The sequence below is a fragment of the Hetaerina americana genome, unplaced genomic scaffold, assembly GCF_022747635.1.
Source record: "Hetaerina americana unplaced genomic scaffold, ioHetAmer1.1.p SCAF_6, whole genome shotgun sequence".
In the NCBI taxonomy this organism is placed as follows: domain Eukaryota; kingdom Metazoa; phylum Arthropoda; class Insecta; order Odonata; family Calopterygidae; genus Hetaerina; species Hetaerina americana.
In genome coordinates, this window is record NW_027287205.1 from 65,553,935 (window position 1) to 65,581,685 (window position 27,751).

At 35.6% G+C, this 27,751-nt stretch overlaps 2 protein-coding genes across 3 annotated transcripts in view; both read left to right on the forward strand.

The window, feature by feature from the left end:
- The first annotated feature begins 1,671 nt into the window (after positions 1-1,671).
- On the forward strand, positions 1,672-20,353 carry LOC139695371 (putative RNA-binding protein EEED8.10). Its single transcript, XM_071594095.1, has 11 exons — positions 1,672-1,890; positions 2,023-2,104; positions 5,217-5,281; positions 6,114-6,253; positions 9,490-9,776; positions 9,849-10,043; positions 10,556-11,122; positions 13,364-13,556; positions 17,508-17,644; positions 17,732-17,878; positions 19,446-20,353. Exons 1-11 carry the CDS (start codon positions 1,882-1,884, stop codon positions 19,529-19,531), a joined length of 1,908 nt encoding a protein of 635 aa, XP_071450196.1. The 5' UTR covers positions 1,672-1,881; the 3' UTR covers positions 19,532-20,353.
- A 3,797-nt stretch (positions 20,354-24,150) lies between these two features.
- ValRS (Valyl-tRNA synthetase) overlaps positions 24,151-27,751 on the forward strand; it is a 36,013-nt gene continuing 32,412 nt past the window's right edge. Inside the window, exons 1-5 of one of the 2 annotated variants that reach the window (XM_071593581.1) lie at positions 24,151-24,508; positions 24,617-24,790; positions 24,909-25,036; positions 25,233-25,397; positions 25,475-25,676. In XM_071593581.1, coding sequence (XP_071449682.1) covers positions 24,332-24,508; positions 24,617-24,790; positions 24,909-25,036; positions 25,233-25,397; positions 25,475-25,676 — 846 coding nt within the window. In that variant the 5' untranslated portion in view covers positions 24,151-24,331. The remainder of the gene's footprint in view (positions 24,509-24,616; positions 24,791-24,908; positions 25,037-25,232; positions 25,398-25,474; positions 25,677-27,751) is intronic. The other variant, XM_071593582.1, reaches the window with a different exon arrangement.

The window sequence follows — 27,751 nt, forward strand, 5'->3', positions numbered from 1 at the left end:
GGACGTAGATTGGAGGCTTTTGAAATGTGGGTGTGGAGAAGAATGGAGAAGGTGAAATGGACAGAGAAGAAAGCAAACGAGGAAGTACTTGGTATGGTGGGCGAAGAGAAGGGTTTGTTGGGAGAGATCACATGGAGGCAGGAAAAGTGGCCGAAGGGGGTATTGACCGGCAGTGGAATGTTGAAGACTGTAATTGAGGGGAGAATGTTAGACAAACGAGGAAGTGGCAGGAACGGGATAGGGATGTTGAACAAGGTGAAGGGAGGAAGAATTACACAGAGATAAAGAAGGACTTGATGTAGAGTAGGTTGCTGGATTGTTTTATTAGAAGTTGCAAAATATTTATTTGGTAGTTGTGTCCTTCCAATACCTACCTCAACCAATAGATTACCTTATGATAATAATAATCGAAATTGGAGAAACGCATGTCGCAGAGAAGGGCTTCTTTCAAAATAGAACATGAAGGCATTCATGGCTAAAATACTGAGAAAAATAATTTTAATTAAATCAAGAATATAATGTATCTTTCCACTGTCCTTATATCCATTGTATTCTTCATTTAATTAACATAAATTTCCACTAAGTTGAGCCAGGAACAATTGAATATTTAAAAACAATTTTATCGTAACTCAAATGAAAGCAAGGGAGGAAGGAGTATGCAGAGAAGAAGAGGGTATTGTTGTAGAGAAGGATATTGGGTTGTCTTTCATGAGTCATAATATTTATTTCGTTGTTGTGTCCTTCCTAAACCTACCTTAACAGGTAGATTACCTGAAAAAAATATGTGTATAGGAGTATTTTTTCTGATTTGTTTTAATACTATCAATATGTAATGTTTGTATTCCAATCGAATTAGGATTATGGTGGCTTGTATGTTAATTGCCTTTTATTAATGATAGAGCAATGTGTACCTCTTGTAGATACAATATAACCCAAAGGCATTATTTTATTAATATGTAGTTAGGCATGAATTTCCTACTTGTGCTTATAATATGCCAATATACTCATGGGTTGGCACCGTGGCGAATATTTTAATAACTATTGTACATCTTGTAAAAATTGTTTGCTATTTGGGTGGTTTACTTTTCTTTTATGGTGGAGATTAGTGCCAGAGGTTACCTCGTATGCTAGAGTACTGATTTTTTATGTTTGTACCAACTTGTTCAGCTCTACCCTCTCCTGTAAAACAAACCGTCGAGTTGAAGTTTTAGTTTATTAAATGTTTTGATAATTGCTATTGGTTTTGCCACTGAAACCTAAATGTTATTTCTATACCAGTAGCAATTAACAGATACTAGAAATTTATTGCGACCAATTTTTACGAAAACTCAATACCTAGTTTTTCTAGCACAAAATATTCTTACATTTATGAAAAACATTGAAAATAATTTTCTTTACACATACCCTCATTGTCTCTCTCTCACGAAATATTAATAAAGGTTCAAGAAGTATCTGAGAGAAAGATTTAAATTTTATTATTTTCCTTGGGAGCTTTGAAGATATATCATAAATACCACAAAATTCCTAATTTTATGAAAATTCAAAATACGTTTCCCGCGCTATATTTAAAACTACGATTAAGTCGTAAATGGTCCACTTTCTTTCGATTTGAACAAAGGAACTGGATGGTATTGACAGAAAGGAACGTGTAACGGATGAAACACTCTCTGAACGGCTGGGACGGTGTAGAGTTTTATGGATAAATGGTCCGATTTGGGTTCATTCGGAACTAGTATGGTCCGGCTTTAGTGTGGAAATAGTTGAATTTTGTTCGTAATGCTATGTAAATTGCTATTTATTTAGTTTTTGTCGTGGCACTGGTGGCGATATTGTTGGCAGTGAAATAATTAAAGGTTGAATTGTTGGATTCGATATTAATTTATGAAAATGGTAAATATTCTTCATTGTGGAACTTGGTTATCATTACTTCTTTAAATTCCGTATCCTATTAACATCTATTGGATGATTCTTTATTGATCTTTGAAAGCATATTAGGTGTGTTATTCTCATTTACTTCTTCAGATCGGAGAAGATGCCGAGGCACAGAGTGACAATAACACAAATGAACAGGAATTGGATATAGGTTTCTGGAATAAAATGGCAGGTATGGCAAAAATCTTAAGGAAATATATATTTTAAACTACGCCTAGCCATAAATGCGGTTAGCGACACGAATTCAGTAAAGTGAAGTCAGTTAACTGTGACTGTTATTTGGGTAAATGTTCGTATTTTGCTCAAATAATTATTGGACAAGGCTCAATCCAATCGTATTGGTTAATTATTAATCTCGCGCATTGTATCCTGTTTTGGTTAAATTTTGAGTGCTAATACGCGATTAGGGATATTCAACCTGACTCAACTCAAAAATTCATTGTTACGTATTTCGCTGCAATCGCTTCTTCTACATAGTTTCTTCGTCTCGTGACACACACAATTCTTATTTTTTGCAAAACTATTAGTGTTAGTCCATGTTATATCTTCGAAGACTGTGTGCCAGAAATTCTCCACTCTTTCTTGTGTAGGCTTTTTTACCTGAGTTACAATGAAATTATTTTTCTCGATATTTTAGCAATGAATGACTTCGTGCTGTATTTTGAAGGAAGCCGTTTTCTGCGACATGCGTTTCTCCAATTTCGATGATTATTATCATAAAGTAATCTACCGGTTAATGTAGGTTTTGTAGGGACACGACTACCAAATAAATATTTTGCGACTCCTGATAAATAACATCCAGCAACCTACTCTACATCAAGTCCTTCTTCATCTCTGTGTACTTCCTCCCTCCCTTCATCCCGTCCAACATACCTATCCCGTTTCTGCTCATTCCTCGCTTACCTAAAATTCTCCCCTCAATTACAGTCTTCAGCATCCCATTGCCGATCAATACGCCCCTCATCCATTTGTCCTGCTGCCTTAGGATTTCTCCCAACAAACTCCTCTTTTCGCCCACCTGATTAAGCACTTCCTCATTTGTTTTCTTTTCGGTCGATTTCACCATCTCTATTCTTCTCCACACCCACATTTCATAATCCTCCAATCTACGCCTATCATTCTACCTCAATGACAGTTTTTCCACACCATACATAACTCAGCTCCCCATCAAAGTTTTCCCAAGCCTTTTTGTAACATTCTTACTTAACATCCTTGTCATCATCTCCCCACTCCTTGTGAAAGCTTCTTTGCCTAGTGCAATTCTTCTTCATATGTCCCTACTTTTTTACCTCAACTTATGTCCCTAGAAAAATCTTCCGAAATACATAAACTGTTCTACCTGCTCTAGTTTTTGCTCTCTTATTTTAATGTTAAGCTTAGCTTTTCTCTTTCTAGAAAACTGCATATTTTTATTTATATTGATTCTCATCCCATATCTATGGCATTGAATTTATAATTCACTCAACAATGCTTGCAACCCCTTGGCTGACTGACCAACTAGAGCTTGGTCATAAGCAAACCTAGCTGATTTTACAAATTTCCCGCCGACTTTCATTCCTACCTCCAATTCTTCCCATGCCTCTTTAATCATTTCCTCCACATGTGCGTTGAACAGCAGCGGCGATAATGGGAAACCCTGCCTTACATGTAATCTTAACATTGCCCATCTGGACTTTCCGTTCCCCACTCGTACCTGAGCAGTCTGAGGCATGTACAGGTTACGGATTAGCCTCCTTTCCCTCCAATCTATTCCTATTACCTTCAATATATTCATTAGTTTTTCCCTATCCACTCTATGAAACGCTTTTTCGAAATCTACAGAACAAGCAAATACATCCTATTTCGGTATAAGTTCTTAAATAATCCCAGATTATTTGTAAATGAGCAATTATCCCATTTGATGTCAAAGATGTTTTGATCTCTCATGATTAGACTATAAGTGTATTTAAATAATATTTAAAATATTTGTTTTTATTGTACACATATCATTTTTTATTTTGATAAAATAATTTCCATTTTTAAATACCCACTTTCATTTTTCCTCAATTTTATCATTCAACCAGTTTATTTTAAGCTTAATCTTGAAGGAAAATTGTATATTTTACTTTGAAAGATTAATAAAATACATACTTCCTAGTTTATGTATGTGCATTACTAATGCCTACGACATCATCCATAGTTGTTAATCTCATGGAGAAACACGTCAACAAATCAGTGTTTTACAACCCTAGCTGAAACTGCCTTTTGTTGGTTCATATTGTCTTGCCAGTCCCTGATATTTATTCATAGGAAGGCTTGCCAAAAGTTTTTTTTTTTATCGGTGCCAAGTTATTGTAATGAATTAACTGTACTCTGTTGGTCAAAGCAAATGTTTGATGAACAGGAGCATTAAGCACTTAAACAATTCTTAGCCCCACCGAACTCTGCCATAAATAACCAAAATTTTGGTAAACTATTCCTTAACTACATGCACTTTTTTACTTCTATTTCTATTCTGTCCTATGTATCCCCCCCCCCTCCACATTCTTCCCTTTATCAGCCTCCGTCATACCAATGTCACCCAATGTACCTTGCATCCACTTATCCCGCCTCCTTTGAATTTATAACAACCTCCTCTACTCATATGTCTTTTCATTGATTATCTTAAGCGCTATGTTTGCCTATGGTTATGTGCATAATTAGAGTAAAGTACTCTTGACTTGCATGCCAAACCATTCATTGAGTGATCGCAGTGGAATTGCCCATAGCACCCTACCAGCTCTGCGTGTCAATTTGGGCTGGCGTGCCATTGGTTGACCACCCTCACTCTAGTCTTTACAAACTGTTGCCTTTCCTTTTGCATTGGATAGGAATTAATACTTATTGAACCAATGGTTTTAGTCAAATTCCTTCCCCATGAATGCTTTGAAGGAATCCAATAAAATCCTCCTTCCTTGTTTTCCGAGGTACTTCATTAGTTCTGTATTATTGAGTGATGTCATATTTTGGTTGCGGTTTGGAGTGATGTCATAGTTCATCAACTTAGGTCAACTAAAATATTTATTTCTAATGAGTCACAGTGTGCATAAGGGAGAATGCACTCTGACAGTCTCCCCAAAATGGAGCAAGCTTCGGGTTCATCTGCCCCTTCTGTGATAATATCTAAGCAGATATATAATGACAGAAAACGAGCCCACAGAACATGTAATAGTACATTAAGAGTGATGTGTTATAATTTTGATGGACTTCCTTATCAATACATTTTATAGAACTTATTAATAATATAATGTTTAATTCTCTTTTAGTGAAAGAGGACCCTGAAAATTTAGTTCCTGTCCGTAAAATATATGTCACTAATCTACATGGAACTGTAAGTACTTCTAATTTTGGGTGCTTTCCATTCAATCTCTGCAAATGTGTGCTCATCGTAGCCGATGGAAACACCTGAGCATGTGCTTGTGATGATATTTGCAAATGACCTGAGGTGAAGTAATTCCAATGTGGTGGGAAGTTAAAAAGAGCATGGTTTTGTATAGTTCTGTATATGGAGCATCTAAATGTATTATTTCTAATATATAGTATTAACCCATACTTTGGGACTAGGGCAATTATTTATCTCTCTGACACATTTTAGAAATGAAGGTGAATGGATTTTGTATCATTGTTGTTGTCATTACTGTTGTAGATGGAATGGCATCATTAGAAAATAAAGTTTTATTGGAAATATTTCACTACAGAAGCAATGAGAGTTAATCTCTGACTTAAATTGTCTGATGTCCTTATGATGTTTAATGGAAAGATATTCATATGTTTGTAATTATTGAGTGGAACATGACTAAGATTTTACCATGGGCATTTATGAAAATAATGATAATTATTTTCATAGAATATGTGCTAAAAGACTTGAGGAAGTATCTAAACATTACAGACATTTAAATTTCAATCTTGGAAAATGGGAATCATAATATGACACCAAAGAGATGCAGTGAGAACTAAATAAGCCTTTGTGTTTTTTAAGTGTCCTATCATCAGCAGTGGCGCATAGTAAAATGCACTGCAAAGTAAATGTAACTCAATGTATACATTAAGCACAAATGCATGATTGGAAGGCACCCTTTCCCATTCTGCATATTGCAGGAAAAGGTTCTTGATTTGCATTTAAGTATAATTAATACTTATCTAGGCCATTATTTCTTTCCTAGACAAAACCTTCTGAACTAAAGGAATTTTTTAGTAAGTTTGGAGTTGTCAAAGAAGCGTATATTCGCAGTGGGAGAAAAACTATCAAAAGAAGTCAATACTATGCCTTTGTGACTTTTGAAACAGCTGAGGCAGCTGAAAGGCAAGTGGACATTTTTAAAAATATTTTCACATGGTATTAATGGTAATGGTGGATTAGTTCCATAGTTTTTCATGACAGTAAACTCAAAGTAAAAAAACTTCCCTGCCCTCTCTATACCAATTCCAGCCATTCTGTAAAGTGAGTTAGTTAGTTTTACTTTGTGTGAAAAGTCTGCTATTGAAAAAAGTGGTGCAGAAATGTTTATAAACTTGGATGGATGCGTTTCCTAGGGAAGCATCTGAGGGAAACAAATATCGCAATGTTAAGCTTCAGATACCACTTGCCCTTGTTATAAGCCACTTTATTCAATGAAGATTGCAAAACTGATATTAACTTATTTGATGAGCCTTTATTTGAAATTCTTTTAAAATTGAGTGTATTGAATTGTGTAATAAATAAATAAATATATATAATATATACACACACACATATTATTAACATATTATTAACATAATATTAACTATTAGACTAGTAAATAGGAAAGGGACAAGGAGACCATGTATTACAGAAATTATGATTAGAAATGTAAATGACAGAAGGAAACAGTAAAATGTAATCATAGAAATAGGTAGAGGATAGCTCAAAAAGTTGAATAATAAATTGAGGTGGAAAACCAAAATATGAAAGAAACATGGTGGAAGACTCGGTGTAATGATATGGAAAGTTTAATAAGGAAGGGTGGAATAGGTGTTCTTTGTAGGAAGATGAAAACACAGTCAGAAAGTAACAAGGAAAAACTTTCAAATATGCGTGAGGAAAATCTCTATAAATTTGTTAATTCACAAACAAATTTCTAGGTATGCTAGGGGAAGACAACTGCTGTTTGAAAAAACAAAATGGATGGAAAGGAAAACAAATGAGAAAGATCTGGGTAGGGCAAGATCGGAGGCTTTTGGGAGAAATTCAAAGGTGGCAGGACAAGTGAATGCAGGAGATATTAAGAGGATGAGATGCTGAAAACATAAGTGGAGGGGACTATGCTGGGAAAGTAATGTAAGAGGAGAGAAAGAATTGACATTTTGAATAAAAATAAGGGAGGAAGTAATGAATAGCGAGCTTAAGAATGAATTTCTGTATTTTGTATCGTGAATATTCTCTTGCCTAGTGTTTTTACATGTGTAGATATATGATATGATGCAGCACTGTAAACGCTAATTCTATTAACAGAAGCATAATTAGATAATTTCAACAATGCTAAATAATGTCCTATCTGGTAGCCCTATGAATGGCATTACAAAATCTTTGATGTGCATTGGTCCCAACTTTGAAATATAGGGTTTATAAGACTTACCAGACTTATAATAAGGGCTTCCAGTGTTTGCATGGTCATTTCTGAAAAATCAATTTCATCCTAAGCATTAGGTATCTTGTGTTATTTTTAATGTCCTTTCATTCCTCCTGTTTTATTTTTCCTTCAGTTCTTGTCACATACCACATTTTAATTTTCATATTCCAAATTTAAATGTATTGCAGCGTTTTATCTTTAATTAAATGGGGATCAAATTGAAATGTTCTTGTACCATCTGCAAAATTATTTTTGCCACTACTCCAACTCCGCTAATTTACCTATCAAAGTAGATAATCATATTGCCACTGCAACCGTTTCAATGGGTAATGACATTTTAGCTTGCTACACAAAGCTTTACCCATGCATGTGAGAGTGACGATAGCAGTTACGACTGTGGCACTATAATTTTGACCTTCCCTTGATGTCCATGGGATGTACAAAGTGTGCACCAATTTTTGGAGATTCAGGTGAGGTCAAATTGTATGAAATGGAGCATTTCCTGTTGCATAAAATATTCACCAGTGCTGTTTAGAGAAAAATACTTTTTTTGTTGAAAGGTAGAATTGAAGATGGCAGAATGATCCTGGAAAATGCATTGAATTGTAAAATGAATGTTGTTATTGTTAATTTCACATTGTGAATGTGGTGATTTATTAAGGTTATGAAAATATAGTGCTTTCCTATTAATTTATTGTCTAGTTCTCAAGGAGAGGTATGACAAGCATTCTTGTAATATGTATGTAACTCAAAGGAGCTGAAAATGTTAGAATAGAATTCTGATGGCATGAAGTTGGGTTAGCATAAAACTCGTGGATTGGTCGTATAAATTTCATTTTAACCAGTTTCCTCTGTATTTTGGGGGACTGGTAGAAATTTCAAGCATATTCGAAGTACTTGACCATGTGCTGTTAAAGGACGGCTAAAGCCAGGTAGGAAACAAGGTATACAGTGAGACTGTATAAGTTATTTTATTTTTTGGACAGGGCATTTTATGTATGCATAAGAAAGTCTAGTCAGTTTAGTCTAGTGGAAAATGCACCTATGTTATACCTCAAAGGCCACACATTCCTGTCCCCTCTTTGGCATGTTGCTGTAGAACTTAATACTGCAAGCCATTGGCACCGCCAAGCCTTCAGTGTGTGTGTGTGTGTGTCAGGGGGTGTTCAGTCATCATCCATTGGACTAACTGGGGTTAAGTCAGAAATGGCATGTGGGAAGTTCAAATTGTTACATCATGTTTCCTAATGTTTTGGTCCTGAAAACTGTATGAAGGTTAAATGGCTCCTTATATCAATTACTTCTCACCAGTGGTGCTAAAAGTATTTATTGTGTTAGATTTGAGAGTTTAATCCTTGGGAAACTTTTTGACCAGCTAAGGCTTGTTGAGGTTTCAGAGGTGCACGGACAAAATGAGGTGCTGTAAGATGATCAGTAGATCTGTTTTATTAACTTGGCAGCCACAGAACTTTTCACAATCTTTAAATCCCCTAATTTAGTTTTATTGTTTATGTCCTGCTTTTTATTGAACATTGAAACTGAAAAGTTTATTTTGTGCCTATGCAAACTCCTTGGTGATGTTATATATACCAAGGAGATAAATAATAACGTGGCATAAATTTCTGAGGAAAGTATGCTAACATTATTATTTGGCTATTCAGCTTCTCAGGTAATTCATCAGGTTTTTCATAGTAAAGATGTTTCCAAGTGGCTGGTACTGTGAACCCAGGCATGTATGCAAGCACTCAAATTTGCTAATCATATCCTCATTTTTTGGATAGAACATAAAGGAGTGAAGCTACATGAATGCCTGTTTCTATTATTTTATGTCAAAGTCACATTGTTCGCGGTACACTACATCACCATTAAAGGCATGAAGGAATGTGGAACTAGTGGAATAAGTGTTTACTTTCATTTGCTTTGTGTTTATTTCACAAGTTTAATTTTGCAGGGCTATAAATGCTCGTCGTTGTCAGTTAAAATTGCGTGAAAGAATCTTAAATGTGAGTGCTGCTAATGTGAAGCATCAGCCAGACAAGGGAGGTGAACCTTTAGAGTCTGTAAGGAAAAAATATAAAGCATGTGTGGATAGGAGTGGAAGCTTAGAAGAATTTGAACCCGAAGATGATGGATATTTTAAAGGGACAAGGCCATGTAAAATTAATGATCTCAATGATGACTGTCTTGCCATTATTTTCTCATTTTTCAACGTGAAAGAAAGGATATCCTATGAGATAGGTTAGTTGCATTCTTTCATCATGTGTGTGCACTTATGTTTCTCATCCATTAAAAAGAGTTTTGGTTTCCCAGTTTGCAAAAGGTGGCGGATGACTCTTCTTGATCAGTGGAACCGAGTTACAAGTTTGGATTTTAACACACTACCCAAGATTGGGACGATTAATGATGATACTCTTGGAAAAATCCTGCAGAGATGTGGTAACTCTCTCGTAAGACTAGACTTACCTGTGTCGCATTCTTTAAGTGGTGATGCTCTTCATTTGATTGGTGAGTTGCCAACATTTGTTTCAATTCAATATAAATATACCATTCATCCTCTCTTCTACTCTTTTGAGGAAGGCATAGGAGACATGCGTATAATAGAAGGATGTTAATTGGGGGATTTCATGATATTTAGAGACTATGTGCAAACATTTTTTAAAGGCTACTAAGTTCGGTTTGCGGCCACAGTTTCATGCTAAATAAATCTTTAAGTGGAGAGCTGTTAGCAGACTTATATAAATCTGTCTGCTTTTGAGATTGAATTTCTAAGCATATACCCTGTCATGCTCTCTATTGATAGTTTGTTATAAGTCACTGCTGTGTAGTAATTTTAGATTTTGTGAGTTATTTTATCTAAAGAGAAGGAACTGTTTTTAAGGGTAAATGTACGTCTGAAGTAGTGTAAAATTGAAACAATTTAATCACTCTGCCCAAGTTTATCTGTCTATTTTGAAATTTCATTCTTCAAGTTATGTGTTTGTCAATTTTTTCTCATGACTTCTTTGTTTACCTTTCAGCTACTTTGTGTAAAACTCTGGAACACTTCAGTGCACATACTCTGAGAGTGACAACTTCTGCTGCTAAACAATTTACTTTTAAATGCAGGCATATAAAGTCATTAGTCTTGAGAGAGCCAATCAGCATTAGAGATCAAGATATCAAATTGATGTTTGAAAGATTTCGATTGGAATCTTTTAGCCTGACTCAACGTACAATTGATGGCTACTCTTTTGCTAATTTACCTCCAACCTTGAAGCATCTAGACTTAACTTCATGCAATGACTTGAACATGAGCCATTTGATTACTGGCCTTTCTCGTACACCTAGTTTACGTTCCATCAAGTTTGATATTTGTGCTAATCTAACAAAAAGTGACTTTGAATCCGTGTGCTCAAAAATTCCTTCCATTGAGGAACTTAGTGTTGTCAATTACTTCCCTAACCTAAACAGGGTTGCCTTGGATCAAGTTCTGACACTGACAAATCTAAGGAAATTGGATTTCAGTATGAATGTTTTAGTTGATGATCGATTGATCATCGCAGTATCTATGAGTTGCAAAAATTTGGAAGTCCTTAATGTCTCTGGTGAGTACTTATTGTTGTTGTGTTATACATTTTCAAATGATGGCATTCAATCTGATTTGCTCTGCTCAATATGTTTTTAATTGCATTTGATTTTTTTATATCAATTGGTACTACACAGTTTATCCGTAAAAGGTGTTGTCCTGGAAGGTTAGGAATCTGAATAAAGTAATAGAAATAAATGCATTTTACCAGGTGTACAAGTATGAAAGGTGGATTTTTAAAAAAATTGGAAGAATGATTAAAAGGGCTTAATTCAAAGTATGCTCCATTGCTAGTTACACATTTCCCATCTTATGGGCAGTTTGTGGATACCACGTCAGTAAAAATCTTTCTCTTATGCCACAAACAATTCATCAAGCCATTTTTTCACATCTTCGTACAAACCAAAGTGCTGTTCAGCAAGTGCGTGATCCATCGATGTAAACAAGTGGTAATCAGAAAGAGACAAGTCTGGTGAGTAAGCTGCATGGGGTAGAACTTCCCATCTGAGTGCCTCCAATGTGTCGCAAACTGGTTTTGCCGTCCGTGATGGAGCATTGTCATGAAGAAAAATAACCTTGTGTTACCTCTTTTGGTATTCCGGCCTTTTTTTCAAGCAGTGAATGGTTCAAATTGAAATTGGTTTTGGTAGCATTCAGTTTTAATCTTTTCACGAGGTTTTAACTGCTCATAATAGATTGGATGGTGCGCCTGGGTCTACCCATGATTTTTTGCTAATGTGATTCTCAAAATAAATTCACTTTTCATCCTCAGCAACGATATGATGCAAAATTGACTTCCTTTGGTATTGTGCGAGGAAAATGTCACATGTGTTTTTGCACCTCTCCATCTGCCTGTCATTCAACTCATGTGGTAGCCATCTGCTGGTCTTCTGAATCTTTCCTATCTCTTGTTGGTAATTGTAAACGGCTTGTTGACTAATGCTCAATTGCTCTGTGAGTTGTTTGTGTGTTTGTGAATCATCTTCATGTAACAATGCTTGCAATTCCACATGTTCATACCTTTTTGGTGGTTTCCAGTGTTCCTCGTCTGCAACATCAAAGTCATCGCTTTTGAAATGCCGAAACCATCGTTCACACTTATCTTGCGAAGGAGCATGTTCACCATAAGCTTCTTGAAGTAATCGTAATGATTCAGCAGCAGTTTTCTTCAAATGAAAACAAAAAATGAATGCCATCCATCAATGCTGTTGGTTTGGTATAAATTTTGACGTATCGAACCCAGCTACTCAACGCTACACAAACACTTTTTTCAATTTTTCACTCTGACATGTCTGACCCTTGTTGATGGCACAACTAATTGGCGTAAGTGTCAAATCTTTATACGACAAACTGCATTGGTGTGCTATCTGTTATCTGAAATATGCATTTCATTCTTGTACACCAGGTATACAATCATCAAATGCATATTTGATGCATTTCATGCATTTTAAATTTGTCCCTTGTTTTATGTTGTTTGATCAGTTGAATTTCGAAGATTACTTGATAGGTGCTGGTTATCACAACTCTCAAAATCACACTTTCAGACATGCAGTTATATTATAGGTGTTTCATAAATGTGATCAAGTGGTGTTAACTATGATGGAAGAATGTAAAGAGATGGTAAGCAGAATAATAGAAAAGGAGAAGGCTCTCCATTGGAAGAAAATAATAAAAAAATTAATAGAAATTGTAAATACATAGTATTATCCATGGTGTAAGGAAGCAGTTCATTAAAACCTATCCATAGGGTCCTCAATTCACTTTTTTAATTCCTTCCACTGCTCCAATCAAATTGCATAAATCTCATAATGTATATCCATGTATGCTCATATTTACGATGATTCATGTTGAATTATCTCTTGGATCATTCAGTCATTATTTGATTTTTATATTGCATATTTGTTTACGTACTACAGGCGAAAATGGTCAGCGTAGCAGTTATAAATGTAATGATACTTTAAAACTTTCATGAACAGATTTGTTAAGATTGATGACTAATTATGTATCTCATTTTGCCCTACAACTGAGCCGGCTACCTGCCCATCCAGAGCTATGAAGAAAAGCTCACATCACATTTATGTAGCCATAACATTTAATTTGCAAGCTATCTCTAAATTAATTAAAGATTTCATAAAATTTCTATAGTGGGGCCAATGTTGAAGGTTTCGGTGCCTCCACTGTTGATTCTTATCTATTCCTTTGCTTTTATGCCAGTTTGATTTAAGGAACATACTAATGTTTGCCCTCATCTTCTTCTCAGGTTGCTCTAATATATTGGGAGTGTCAGATGAAGGTATCAAGGCTGTTGCTCAGAATTCCAGGGTAATTGATCTGTCCATGAGCTATCTCTCAGGTGTCTCAGATGAGTCATTATTTGCTCTTGCTGAAGCGGGAAAACTAAAAAGACTCCAGTGTCTGGGTTGTCCTCAAATAGGTGATGAAGGCGCCTCAAGGTTAGTTAACTTGATTTTTAACTCAAATGTTGTTATGTACGATGATGCAAGATTTCAGATGAGGATCTGAATGGTGCAGTGGGCAATATCCTGGCTTCCTACCCATAGGGCCCAGGTTCGAATCCTGGAGATGGCAGGTTTTTTCAGTGGTATCCTAATTCTTACTTGAGGTGCTTTGTGGAGAGCACTTTAAGAGAGTAAACCATCAGTTGGATGGATGGGACGTTAAACTGCGGATCCCTGGGAGTTTTACTTTAAGAGTAGGCTAATGCCAACTCTGGGTTTCTCTCCACCCTTCCTCCATACCCATCCATTCCTAATAGTGCAAAAGATCTCAGCTGTTGGTTGTCTCACCTAATTACTGCTACTAACTGCTATGATTACAGAAGCTGTTTGACTTTATGCTGACTTTTCCTTAATGTATATCTACTTCCTTAATATATGTGGTTGTATAATTTCCTGTCTACATGGCATGGAAACAAATGTACATATGTACCTCCCATATTACTTCATGAGTTATTGTACTTGTCTAGCTTTATATAAGACTAATATAAAGTTAGTTATAAAATTACATTAGGCGAATATACAGGGTGGAGCAGAATGGACTCCCTGATTTTACAGGTAAATTGTAAAAAAAACCAACCATGATAATCAAAAAAGGTTTTTATTTCCGAAAACTACCTCCAATGCCATTTTTTTTTATTTCGATTTTGAGAATTATTTCATCCAGTTGACGCCCTTGGTGAATGATGCACATGTTTAGTTGTTCAAAAATATTTTTGAAAACTCCTCTCAGCAAATCTTGTGTTATTCCAGCGATGATGTCTGTAATTGCCCCCTTAGGAGCTTCTAAGGTCCTTGGTCAAACTTTGTTAATCATAGCTTTGAGATATCCCCAAAGAAAAAAAAATCACATGGGGTCAAATCAGGGGCCATGGAACATCCCCTCGTAAGGAGATTAGGTGGCTGGGAAATTGTTCTTGCAGGATTTGGTGTGAACAACAGGAGGTATGAGCCATGGCGCCATCCTGTTGAAACCAAAAAGCTTCATAGTCATATTCCTCACCATACTCTTTCATTTTGGGGAGTAAAAAGTTCTCCAGCATCTCGCAATAGCGTACAGAGTTCACGTTCAGTTCAGTTAGCATTCAGAGTACTCAGCTACCTTCAATGGAGTCTGAGAAGGAGAGTGGTCACATGCTTGTGTGGGCTGTTCTGGTGTATGGTTGTGAAACATAGACCATGGGGAAGAGAGAGGGCAGGATTGAGCCCCTTGAGAAATGGGTGTGAAGGAAGAATTTTTTAAGTGGATAGAGTAAGAAATGAATTGCTAAACAGGATTAGGGAAAAATAGAATATTATTGAACACCATATAGGAGAGAAAGGAGAACTAGTTAGATCATGTGTTAAGAAGGAAAGGGATTTAAACAGCAGCCACTGAGGGAGTGGTAAAGGAAGAAAGAGAGGGAAGAGACTGGAAATGTTAGATAATGTAATTAGAGGGGAAGGTATTAGGATACCAAGCTACAGGCTTGGGATAAGAGTGGATGGAAATAGTAGTGGTGTACAGGACACCTAATGATGGACTCTTAATCATCAGAAGAAGTTCATTCTGTACATTTACATTAAGTGAACAGGCATCAGAAGAACGGCTTGAGTATAATTTTGATGAAATGCCATTCACTCAGAAGCTATGCCTCTTATGCTTCTGAAAGATTTTTATAGAATGCAGCATCTTTAAAAAATCCAAATTTTCTAAAGGAGCACATATAGGATTCATAATTTAGTCATGTCTAGACTGATGAGGATGCAATTTTCCTTTCTGTTAGTTACTGTAAGCTCCCACTTTTGCATTATAATTTGCTTGCTTTTCTTTATCTTAACTATTGGTTTTTCAAAATTGAGAAGTTAAATAAGTTGGGACAATTTATTTCTACAATCTTTGCTATTATAATTGTACTTTATACCATGAAACATAGATGTGACCTTTGCAGTTATGATCTGCTATTCTTTTTAGTTTCTTACATCTTCGACATAGATATTTTTGTGCAACTTTAAAAAAATGTCATCTCATGCATTTTTATGGTGTTTTAGCATGGCATGATTATTAAGCGCTCCTATACCTTCAAATTGTATAGAAAATATTGTTATTTTACCATCTTTGCTTGAAATTTTTTTTGTGCCCAATCAAATGACTTGAACTGCCTTTGTTAGATAAACAGTAATATTTCTTTCTTTTCAAAGGTATCATATTTTTTGTTTGTGTCATAATTAGAAAAATAATTTTCCTTTACCTTTACCTCCTTGGTATCACCAACAACATGGTGTAAAAATATGTGCAAACATCCTGAATTACATGCTTTAATTCTCCTAAATAAGAACTTATTTTGTAAATAGAACAACTTATGAAAATGTAAACACTGAAAATGTATACCTACTTCTTGCATGCACTTCCATGAAAAGTTATCTCCTCTGGTAGATCTCCAAAATTATGAACTATAGTAACTTAATTTGGCAGTAGTGCTTTGAAACTAAGAGAGTGAACAGTTTTCCTTGACAAACTTACTCATTATTGAACCTGGTTACACACAAAAGAATTGTAATTACTATTGAATTTAATTCCACAAGAACTGGTACAATGAAATACCTTTACAAATTCTACCCTGCTTCAAATTTTTGATGGATGTGAGGAAAGCATGCCAGTGCGAGAGGCCTGGAGAGTTAGAACCCTAAATGAGGGCTACATTTTTGAAAGCATTAGAATTTGCTAGTTAGTCGGGGTATCATGAATTACCAAAGGAGCAATATGAGATTAGTGTGTGCTTTTCGTAGACCATTGAGCATGCAAGAACTGACCAAAACTAGGATGGATTTTAAAAGAAGGATCGCTGATACAGACTTGTTCATCATATGATACTAATTAAAATAATGCAGAGTAGGTAGTTAATGACGTATTTGTTGCAAAGTAAATCTTTGTATCTACTTTCCTTAAAGGAGAGTATGAAATTGTCAGGGCTGATGAATGCGAGTGAAATGATGATAGGAAATAATGGATAATAGAGAACTGTTTAAATTAAAACATAGTATATGATTATCAAATTTTGATGTTGAAATTTAAAACTTTTAAAAAAGCTCAGGTATTTGAAACTTGGATTGAAAAAAAAGCGTATTGAAGTTTCCAAGCATTGAATTATTTTTACAATTGCAATTTTATTGAAATTTCGAGGTGTTAGGAAGAAAATAGCCCTCATAATTGCAAAACAAATAATTGAGAGTATACTGTACATGTAACTCCGTGGAGAAGAAGTATGATCTTGGAGTAAATATTGGAGATAGATGACTGGACGAGGAGATATTGGCTGCTAATCTAAATAGTGAAGGTCATGTTTGTATAAAATCATGGAAGGATATTAATGAATTAATTGGAATATTTTACTTAGGGGAATGGATGGCCTGCAGTGAAAGAACCAAGAGGAAGATATGCCTTTTAATTGAAGTTGAATGGTATGTTCTCTGGATATTTATGAAGTAGACATTGCCAAGAGGCAATAAAATTTGTGAATAATTAGCATTTTTGCATATTTAGGTTTTGATTTTCTATGGCTCTGAGATGTCAATTATACCATCAAGAATGAAAAGACCATTAGGCGTGATGGAAAAATAAGATCTCACTATTTTCATTTTGCAATTACCTCTAGTCTAGTTGAGTCTCCTTTGATAGGCTAATGTTAATAGGGTGGTAGTGACCAGTGAATGATTGCCTTCGTCAGTAGCATTTTCCTCATTTCATCAGCATCTTTATGTGAATTAGAAGGCTATAATGAACTTTCAAACAAACTATGTACATGTGTATGTATAGATTGGCTTTAGTTTAACCACAAATTTTACCTTTGCGTGTTTGTGCATCTGTATATGATTATTTTATCAACTCTATGACTTACTATTTTGCAGGCTCATTTCACTATGCTTAGAACTTGAATTTTTAGATGTGAGTGGATGTGCCCTGATCACTTCTGCAACATCAGATATGGCTGTGAAAACATTAAGTTTGAGACCAGATGCCAAAAGACTACATCTAATTGTTGGAGGTTTGTTCTAAAACTGCTCCGAAATCAATCAATTGTCCTTAATCTTAAAAAAAAGAATTTAATCCACAAATAATACCTTTATTATAGGAACAGGCGTTACTGAAAATGAAATTCCAGTGCCAAACAGTTCCTTGAAGGTTTCTTTGGTAGATAATTGCATTGAAAGATACAAACCAGATTTCTCTCATGATGAATTATTTGAATCGGATGATGATGATGAGTATTATGGATTTGGTAAGTGATCACTCTAACTTTTGATCCATTTCTTATGGAGCATAGTAGTTTAAAGAGTTAGTCTAATGGTAGAAATGCACTGTATGTGTCTATTGGAAAATAATTTGTCCAAATAATAGGGACTGTGATAACATGCATCAGCACAAGAATGACATGCATAAAAACCAATGGCTCATAATTTATTGTATATTAATAGGTAAGAAACGTAATTGAATTTTTTTATAAATGTTATCACATGACTAAACAGAATTGTTTTTCAAAACACTAAACTATTTGATCTCAAAGCATATGCCAGGGTTCAGCCTATTTCAGAAGTTCACTGCCATATGTTACTAAATGGCAGAAACAGTTCACCCCTTCCTGGCTGGAACTTTATTCCCTTAAGTCCTCTCACATGACATTTTAGATTTGGAAATGAAGGAAGGTATGAATAATCTCAGTGTATGATAGAATCCTTATTTGGTCTTGCTTTAACTGGCTGACGGTGTATCCTAGCATACTTCTGTCTCTGTTGTTCCCGTCTCAGTTTATCCATCAGGTTAGTTCTACCAAATTGTGGAAGTATCATTTGGAAATAAAGATACAAAGTTTTAGAAGCTTTTAATTAACAGCCATCATTAATTTTCCTTTATATTATGATAGTAAATATTAAGAAACAAATATTTTTAAATTATCAATAATGATACTTTTGCGTGTCTTCAGATTAATAAATGTGGATCTGAGGCTTCAATAGCCTTATAGGAGGGAATATACACCAAGGAGACTCAGTGCCTGTAGTGGTTAGCCATTAAATTCCATCAGTGGCAAAAGGGATCCCAATTTTCGCGTACAGTTGTGAAAATTTACCATTAAAAATCATTTGACCTGACCAGTCTGACTTGGCAACTGGTTTGATTCTAAGTCAAGTCTCCCAATTCTTGGCCTTGTGTGAAAGTTATTAATAGCAATCCTCCTTCCAGGCTTCAATATTATCATTGATCACTCCCAGCATACATATATATCTCATGAAATCACTTACATATGTCATTAACTCCTTGATTGCTGAGATGTTGGCAAATTAAGATGGCAGACTACACAACTAGATGTCCCTATGTTTATTCATGCATAAATTCTATCACAAATGTATGTTGGCAACTGAAATGATTTAATGAAGTATGAATCACAATATCTTAACAAAAATTCTGGAGGATCATTGCATTTTTTGCTTATGCTTTCCTCCGTGCCTACTTAAAAAGTTACAGCAAGTCCAACTTCTGTCATTCCAGGAACCTAGAAAAAATGCCACCTCCCATGGGTGGAATAGAAATTAAAATCTGAACAGATACTATTAAAAGTTGATGCATTTATAAAAATTGATTGATATTACATTGTGCTAAAACTCAAAATTGGATGCTGTTATTATCATGATAATGTTTTAAAACCACATTCTAACCAAGAATTTAGAGCCACCTCAAACCTCTTGAAAACTTAGCGCATAATTTTTAGTAAATTGGTGCATCTATATGATATGTGTTTTTATATGCATGTTTCTTCATTTTAATTGATTAGAGATTTTTTTCTTTTACAGAAGTTGAAGATGACTTTGATGACGAGTATGGTCATGACTTTGATTCTGACTCTTGTAGTGGTGATTATGCATATTATTTTGATTGAAGAATTGTATGTACTTACAAGACAAGTGTGTTCAATATATTGAATAATATTTACTTGTGCTGCCATGTGAGCACTTGAAAGAATATTTTTCTTACATTTTTCTGTAGTTACTTTTTTTGTCGCAGCCATCTTGAGTGGATGGTCTGATGTGCTTTTTTGGAGTGATTTTTTCTGAATGATGTTTAGGCATTGCTAATATGTACAAGTTTGTGATCTCTGAAAGATATCCTGCCACCAGGATTTCGCTTGACAATGTTCTTCAAAGCAAATGTTGTATTTAGTAACATTTCCAAAATTATCAACATTTTGTGTGTTATTAAAAGCTGTACGGAATGATGTAATGTATGATGGAATCTCCTTTAAGATAATCACCGATTGTTGTGTCCCACAGGAAATGGCTTTACATTTAAACTCCTTGTTTATACTTAAAATTAATGTTTTAGATTGAATAAACGCCTGCTGCATGTTGCCTAAATTTGTTTTTTCAGTCAAAAGAGAACTTTATAGTGCAACATTGAATTAATCATTTGAATAAAAATCTCAATTCACTTTTATATACAATTGACATTATGTTGAGGCTGACCCTCAAGCATCAATTAAGGTATTAACTAAAGAATAGGCCTATTCATATTCATTTAAATTATCATTTTAAACGTAAGAGCTAATTAAGTACTAATTATTGTCTTAATATGATGGTAATGTACAATTCATGATATTCCATGGTACATTCCCTTTTGAATTTGGTACTGAAACTCTTGGTTGGCAGATGTATCTGGAATTTTCATATTGAAGTGTATTATTGAAATTGTGTATTAAATGTTGTTATTTACAAAAGAATGAGTAATTTCTATCTGAAGTTTTCTATTTAGTAAACTAATTCCATGGATTTGGATCTTTAAAAAAAAACCTTATTGTGATTGCGTTTATGTGCATGGATTTAAAAATAATATTCGTATAAATTAGTGAAACTATTGTTTACTTAAACAAAGAAAATAAATGAATAATCCCTTGGTTTCCATGTCCAGATCAGGTTTTCAGCTCCGGTTGAGATGGAATGGAGAATCAGATGGAAAAAAACAAATAATAATAACTCTGCAAGATGAGGCAGGTGTACCCAGACTATATAGAAACTAATAGTTTGCATTGTGTACTTGGTGGAACAGACTAAATACACATGTCCTTCTCTTATGTGTTTCAAGGTTGTACCTTGAAGGGTTAGGTAACTCACGGATGGGCACAGAGAAACCGGAAGTATTCTCATCCCAAACAGAAAAAGTTTTGCTTCATTAAGTATTTAACCACAGCCATGTTTTCCACACAGGAACTTTGAACCAACAACCTACAGCGAACATGATAAAATTTGTATTGGCTGTGTTTATGTGGGTTAACAATTATTTTTGGCCTAGATATAGTGTTTGGTTGCTGCTTCACCCACCACCAGAGAAGAGTTGTGATGGTAAAATGAATACATTGCGGGGTGAATAAAAAATCGTGATAAAGATGAGAAGAAGGAAGTTTTGAAGGTAATCACAGCCCAAATCACAAAATGAGTCAAGATGTTAAAATATACCCATAAAAAAACCATAGACACAGTAATCAACCCGAAGGTCGGTTTAGTAGGTGATAGTAGCAAGCCCTATACGGGGTGTGAAAATTCACACATCAGGGTAGGGGGGCCAGTGCCTTTCCGTGCCAGTTATGGTTTCCCAGGAAGACCTGTTACCCGAAAAATCACATAGCTTGGGTGGAGCTGCATGTGCCCAGAGTGCCTCGCCTGGGAATTGAACCCGGGACCCTCCAATCAGCAGTCCAACGCTCTACCCCCTGGACTACCGTGACCCACAAAATATACTCATTCATGCGTAAATTGCGTTCCCACATTGAAAAGATACATTCATTAATTAAGAAAGAGTAAAAGGCCTGTGACAAGAGACAAAGGATGATTGCACAGTGCTTGCAACTGGTAAGTTAGTCAGCTAAAATAATCAGTTGGAATCAGTCAGAGTTAACCCAAGTTATGCAGAATGAGTGATAATAATGTGAATAATAGCAAGGATATGAGTAATGAATGCAACTTAGCATGGTGAACATTAGCTTTGAAGATATAGCAATAACGGCTATTCATGAGAAGTCTCAACTTTCTCAGAAGGCCAAACTTTGCTTTTGAAAGTGAAGTTTAATGGAATTTCAGCTTGTCCTCAAACAGGAATATTTCTAAAGGGTTTTAATGAATTATGAATGCCAACTTGTCCTCAGCTTAATAGAATACAGTGCCCAATTCTTTTGGATCAAATGGCAAGCTCTGAAGTTTGAGTTAAGTTCACACAAAAAAAAGGTTAATAAAATTTCTCCATGCATTCTAGTCTTCTGGCCACATTCTTGAGTCAAAAAAAGTACATCTGCTACAACAATGTAAGCGAAAAAAATTGGAAATTATTGAATGTTGTATTGTTGCAACCTTGCCCAGCGGACTTAGATATGGCAAACTATGCACAGAAATGCTTACAGCTCAAGGCATACTACCACTTCACCTCACTGAGTGCATTCTAAGCAATAGTGCACCTAATGGGGAAAGAAATGTGGCACCATGGCTGCCCTGCAAGATGCCTAGATATCCTCCTGTGCCAAATAAACACAGAAACTAATGCATAATTCTCCAATCTCGGCCTTCTTACCTGAAGAATACACAATGCTTGCAAGGATTATCTTCTGCTGACCAGGAAGCCCCATGTAAATTAGACCTTAGTTTTTGTCTGTGTGATTCATTTGTCCTTGGAATGCTATGGTAAGAGGCAAATGGGTTTTTTTGGCTACAGGTTTGTACTAGGGTTTGGTGGCTTGTAAGATTGTAGTGCTTGGCCAATTTCAACCTGGCTCTATGACCTTGATGCAGAAGTTTTCACAATTTTCTTCTTTGTAACAACCCATTGGCTTGTAATATACCGTGACGTTTTGCTAACAATTTATTTGCTTAATAGTTTCATCAATACTCACCTGGCCGTTTGAGATTTGTATTAATTCAAGGAAAGCTTTGCTGTCAAACTTAATGAAAAACATCACAGATTCAGTGCTTACTTTAGAAACCATAATTTACCTATGTCCAAGGAATTAGAAGTCTATGTAGAATACCTTTTTACTTCTTACTACTCTCCTTAGTATTTACATCATTCATGCTCTTACATCGCAGTTCCCATTTTGCAATTTTTTTCAACTACTTCAATGACAAACTTTTTCAGTTCAAAATTAGTAGGTTTTCAGCAAATGTGTTTTCCCCTAATTTATCTTGCAACAGCAAGTAATGGCTATTAAGGGATTTCCGGTTTAATATAATATACTTTATTCATTTTGAAGACTAAGTAGGAGACCTTTCTAATCTTATAAATATTATCCTAACAGATAGCTGCTACCTTTTACAATGCATTGCCTTTCTGCAGTTCAAAGTGATTTGCAAGGCAGATATCCCAAGAGCATTTTTTGGAAGGAATTTGATGTACCAAAAATAAATATGACAAAAACAAAACGTTTTAATATCCTAATGGGCACAGTTTTCACCAGTCGTTCATATCGGCAGGACAATGGATACATCTAATACTCAAACAAAGGAAACCAGTAAAAGGGCATTCAAGAATATTATGCAGTTTCATACCCTTCCACCAAGGTTTGCTTTAAAATGGCCCAGCAGCAGATGAACAGGAAACGATGCCTGGAGTTTATACTATATTCATATTTAGATACAAATTCAGCTGGTGGTAAAAGGGATGGAAAATCTGTCAATTATAACTCTGCGCTGTTCCCGTAAAAGCAGGTGCTTGTTGCAGTAGGCCAAGAACTGATTCCTATAATTTGAAGGATGCGATATCGAAATTTAAACGGCTCCTTGAGTAGAACAATTCTTTACGATTTCCGAAATAAATTATCTCGGTCTTTGTTGGAGGTCGTTTCAATTGACGTTGATCAAACATTTTCATTTATGATGTTCAGAGAATTCTTCAAGTCTTATTTCCCAATATATATATGTTTTTGCAGGGTATATAATGTATAAAATAGTATTCCAAAAATATTTCCGTCCGGAATAACACAGTAAAATAATGCAAACACAAAGAAAAGCCAAATTCTTCCTAGATGCATCATTTAATATAGTCTAACCTCCTCCAAAGCTTCTAGTATACACATCCAAGTGCAGGAAAGTGCAAATTTAAATGTCATCGAAACACTTCGCCGGGGGTTCAGAATCAATGCTGTTCTACTTCGGATGAACCTGACCATATAAATGACAAATTATGAAGTACCGATAAGTTAAGAGAAAGTTGCAGTTTCATTACGAGCGAAAGGTTTACGGAGGACTAAATAATGCTGCCAGTCTCGGGATATTTTTTCATTTCTTTCACACCGCCATATATCGTCCCGATTTAATACATACGCATCCTTCTAACTTAAACAACTAGTGATTGAATGCTTGATACGGAGACTGAATGATTGATGCTGCGGTTATTTATGCTTATTCAAACATCGCACAAATATTACATAGTTAATTATGGCAACACTGACCAATACTGCGATTATGACCACGTAGCCATTGTTTACAACATTGGACACGAATAACCACATTCGCGTGTTCAAGTTAGCAGACGTAGCACTTACCCTCACGCAGCCGCATTTCACTTGTCAATGTGGTTCATGCAGCATGGTTCTGACATTTGGAAGGTCAACCTACTTCATTCAGTGATTTGTTCAGGAAATATTTACAAATAGTCATTCTGTACTGTTTAATAGCGTAGCCGAAGGAATTTTATCTCTGCAATGTCGTCTGCTGTCGAGGAAAATGACACTCAACCTTCCAGCGGCCAAGAACCGACAGTTCCCAAAACTGCTAAACAGCTGGAGAAAGAAGCCAAAAAGCAAGCGAAACTTGATAAACTCAAGCAGAAACAAGAAAAAATGAAAGAAACCAAGCCATTATTGAAAGAAAAAACAGATGTAAGTAAAAATAATTTCGTTATTTTACCTTGTTCCTACTTGTTTAATGTTTTCGTGCACAGAATGGGAAGACGTTAACAGCTGCTATACGAACTAATTTAAATTTAGAAAAAGGAAAGCAAAAAAGAAGTTAAAGAGTCGGCGACATATGCAATTAATACGCCCATTGGGGAGAAAAAAGACACTTCTTGCCCAATGCCTGATGCTTATAGCCCTAAGTATGTTGAAGCAGCTTGGTACAGTTGGTGGGAAAAACAGCAGTTCTTCAAGCCTGAGTATGGGGTATGTCAATAAAATTTTGTGTAATTATCTGTGTTGTTTTTTAAAGATTCGTTCGTGTGAAATTCAAATACTTTGTCCTGATTGGTTGTGCGGTGACCTGATACTTGATTTTTTTCAGGGAAGAAATATTTCGGATCACAACCCAAAGGGTAAATTTGTTATTGTTATACCTCCCCCTAATGTGACTGGCTCACTCCACTTGGGGCATGCCTTGGCGTGTACTGTGGAAGATGCATTAACTCGGTGGTTAGTAGATTTTTTAAATAAAAATTCTTGATTACTTGCAGATTTTTATCGTGTATTGATTTTAGAATTAATCCGACCGATATACAAGACACTTTATGGAAACATTTCTTTAAAATCGGCTGAGGTCTCATTATGGCTGAATTTTTCATTATTACTAATAATGTAATGTTTTCCAATGATCATGACTTCTTTTCAGGAATAGAATGAAAGGTAAAACCACTCTTTGGGTACCTGGTTGTGATCACGCAGGAATAGCCACTCAAGTAGTGGTGGAAAAAAAGCTGTGGAAAGAAGAGGGCAAATCACGACTTGAGATTGGCAGGGAGAATTTTGTTGAAAAAGTTTGGGAGTGGAGGAAAGAGTATGGGTTTTATCAATTTGTCGTACAGAAAGAGTTTGAAAGCATATTTTTGTATTGTAACTTAATTAACATTTCAGGAAAGGACATAGAATCTATGACCAACTTAGAAAAATGGGCTGTTCAGTGGATTGGGACCGAGAGTCTTTCACAATGGATCCGAAACTTTGTGAAGCAGTTACCGAGGCATTTCTCAGGTTACACAGTGAGGGAATTATATATAGAAGTGAGCGTCTTGTCAACTGGTCCTGTACCTTGAAGTCTGCCATTTCTGATATTGAGGTATCTTCATGTCTATCTTTGTGTACCATATGAAACATTATATAGAATTAGTAGATCTTGATTTGACCCTACATTAATTTAAAATACAGACAGCACTAATCAAATCATGGGAGGATATACCTTCCTTTAACAATATTTATTTGCATAAATATTAATAGAGGGATAATTCTCATGGTTCATATTCCATAGCCATTTGTCATTCTGTTGGTGGGAAATAATGGGTCCCCAACATTCTCAGCCTTGAGTCTCATTTCCCTGGGGTACAACAGAGAGTACCCCTAGCTATTTGGGATATATAATCTAACCTGGACGTTAGAGAAAGTAATAGAGTATGAAGACATTGGGAAGAGATGGAAAGAATACTTTATGTATTGAGGAAATCTATCAAGGGTCCAAAACATTTGAAGGTGGCTTGATTAAAAAAATAAATTGTGATAGAAGAAGAGGAATGGGTACAAGGAATCCTGAGAAGCAAATTTGACAGAGCAATGGAAGACCTGGAGAAATTCAAAAAATCAAGAGTTGGCAGAATAAACAGAGAAATAATCAAGGTACTCTGGGTCAAAGAGAAGGATAGCTTCTTTGGAATAATTCAAGATAGGTATGGCAGCAGAAAACTACCAGAGGACTCTTGAAAAACTGACTAGCTAGAGAAGCACTAAAAAGTTCCTGAATGAAGACATGAAACAATAAAATAAATCAAAATATGTGGTATACATGAAGCAGAGAAGTCCTTTGACTTTGTCAAATGGAACAGGATTTTCAGGTTACTATAATTTGTAAGAATAGACTGCAATGACAAAAGAATAATCCATCTCATCTACAAGAATGACAAATTAATATAAACCATACAGATAAAAAATGGAAGGGAAAAAACAAAAATAAAGGATTTAGACTAGGATGCAACCTCTTACCAGCATGCATATGTATATCTGTGAGGGGGTTTAAAGCCGAAGAACTGGCATCAAAGGAGTCAAGGTGAATGGAGAAGAAATTAACATGTTCTGGATAGCGAATGATAATGCAGTAATAACAGAGATGAAGACTACTACAATTTTCCTCCAAATAAAAATTTATTCACAACCAGTTTTGTTGCACTACATCATTTTCAACTTGAAACTCTACATCTCTATTATTGTGGATCAGTGCCACCACATGAACCAGAATCCGTTATTGACATTGCAGTACTTATAAAATTGTGTGAGTACCTTTAAGAAACTCTAAATGCAATGGACCATGCTTTTTGGGAATATAATAAGAGTCAGCATGAGGAAATCTAAAATCTTGTATGTGAAAAAGAGAAGCTGGAGACAACATAAGTTAAGGGGTGAAACCAGAGTGAGCTTAATCTACCTGGCCAGCAGTATGGCTTGGAATGGAATACTACCTTGATCAAAAAGTTCCCGGAATAACCACCGTGTGGCGCTCCCATCGTTCCGATTTGAGTTCTGTTTTTTTTGTTAAATTGGTACATCTGTTGTTTATATTCCCTTTAAATCTTAGTGTCATAACTTGACATTTGCAAAAGTTACGGTCGGTTTTCGGTATGTCCATCAGTGCTTCCTGCGATTTTTCCATTACTTCCTCTCGGCTGCTAAAACGCGTTCCCCGTAATGGTTTTTTAACTCGATTGAACAGAAAGAAGTCACAGGGAGCCAAATCAGGTGAATTCGGTGGCTGTTGGATGGTATTTGTTGCATTTTTCGTCAAAAAATTACGAATAATGATAGCACTGTGCGACGGTGCGTTATCATGGTGCAAAATCCACGAGTTTTCTGCCCACATTTCTGGTCTCTTTCGGCGAATTGCTTCACGCAAACGTCTCATAACGCCCAAATAATACTCTTTGTTTACTGTCTGGCCTTCTGGCAAAAATTCATGATGCACTACACCGTTGTAATCCATGAAAACCGTCAGCATTGCCTTCTTTTTTGACTGAAAACGACGTGGTTTTTTTGGTCTCGGCTCATTTGGTGAACGCCATTCACTTGCCTGATGTCTGGATTGCGTGTCGTACTCATAAACCCACGTCTCGTCTCCAGTAATGATCCTTTTGATGAATGTGGGATCGGATT

What these genes read in the sequence shown, in the direction of transcription:
- LOC139695371 (XM_071594095.1), top strand. An exon ending in GGTGATGAAGGCGCCTCAAG is followed by an intron (nt 13,557 to 17,507) that starts GTTAGTTAACTT and finishes ACTATTTTGCAG; the next exon opens with GCTCATTTCACTATGCTTAG. An exon ending in ACTACATCTAATTGTTGGAG is followed by an intron (nt 17,645 to 17,731) that starts GTTTGTTCTAAA and finishes CCTTTATTATAG; the next exon opens with GAACAGGCGTTACTGAAAAT.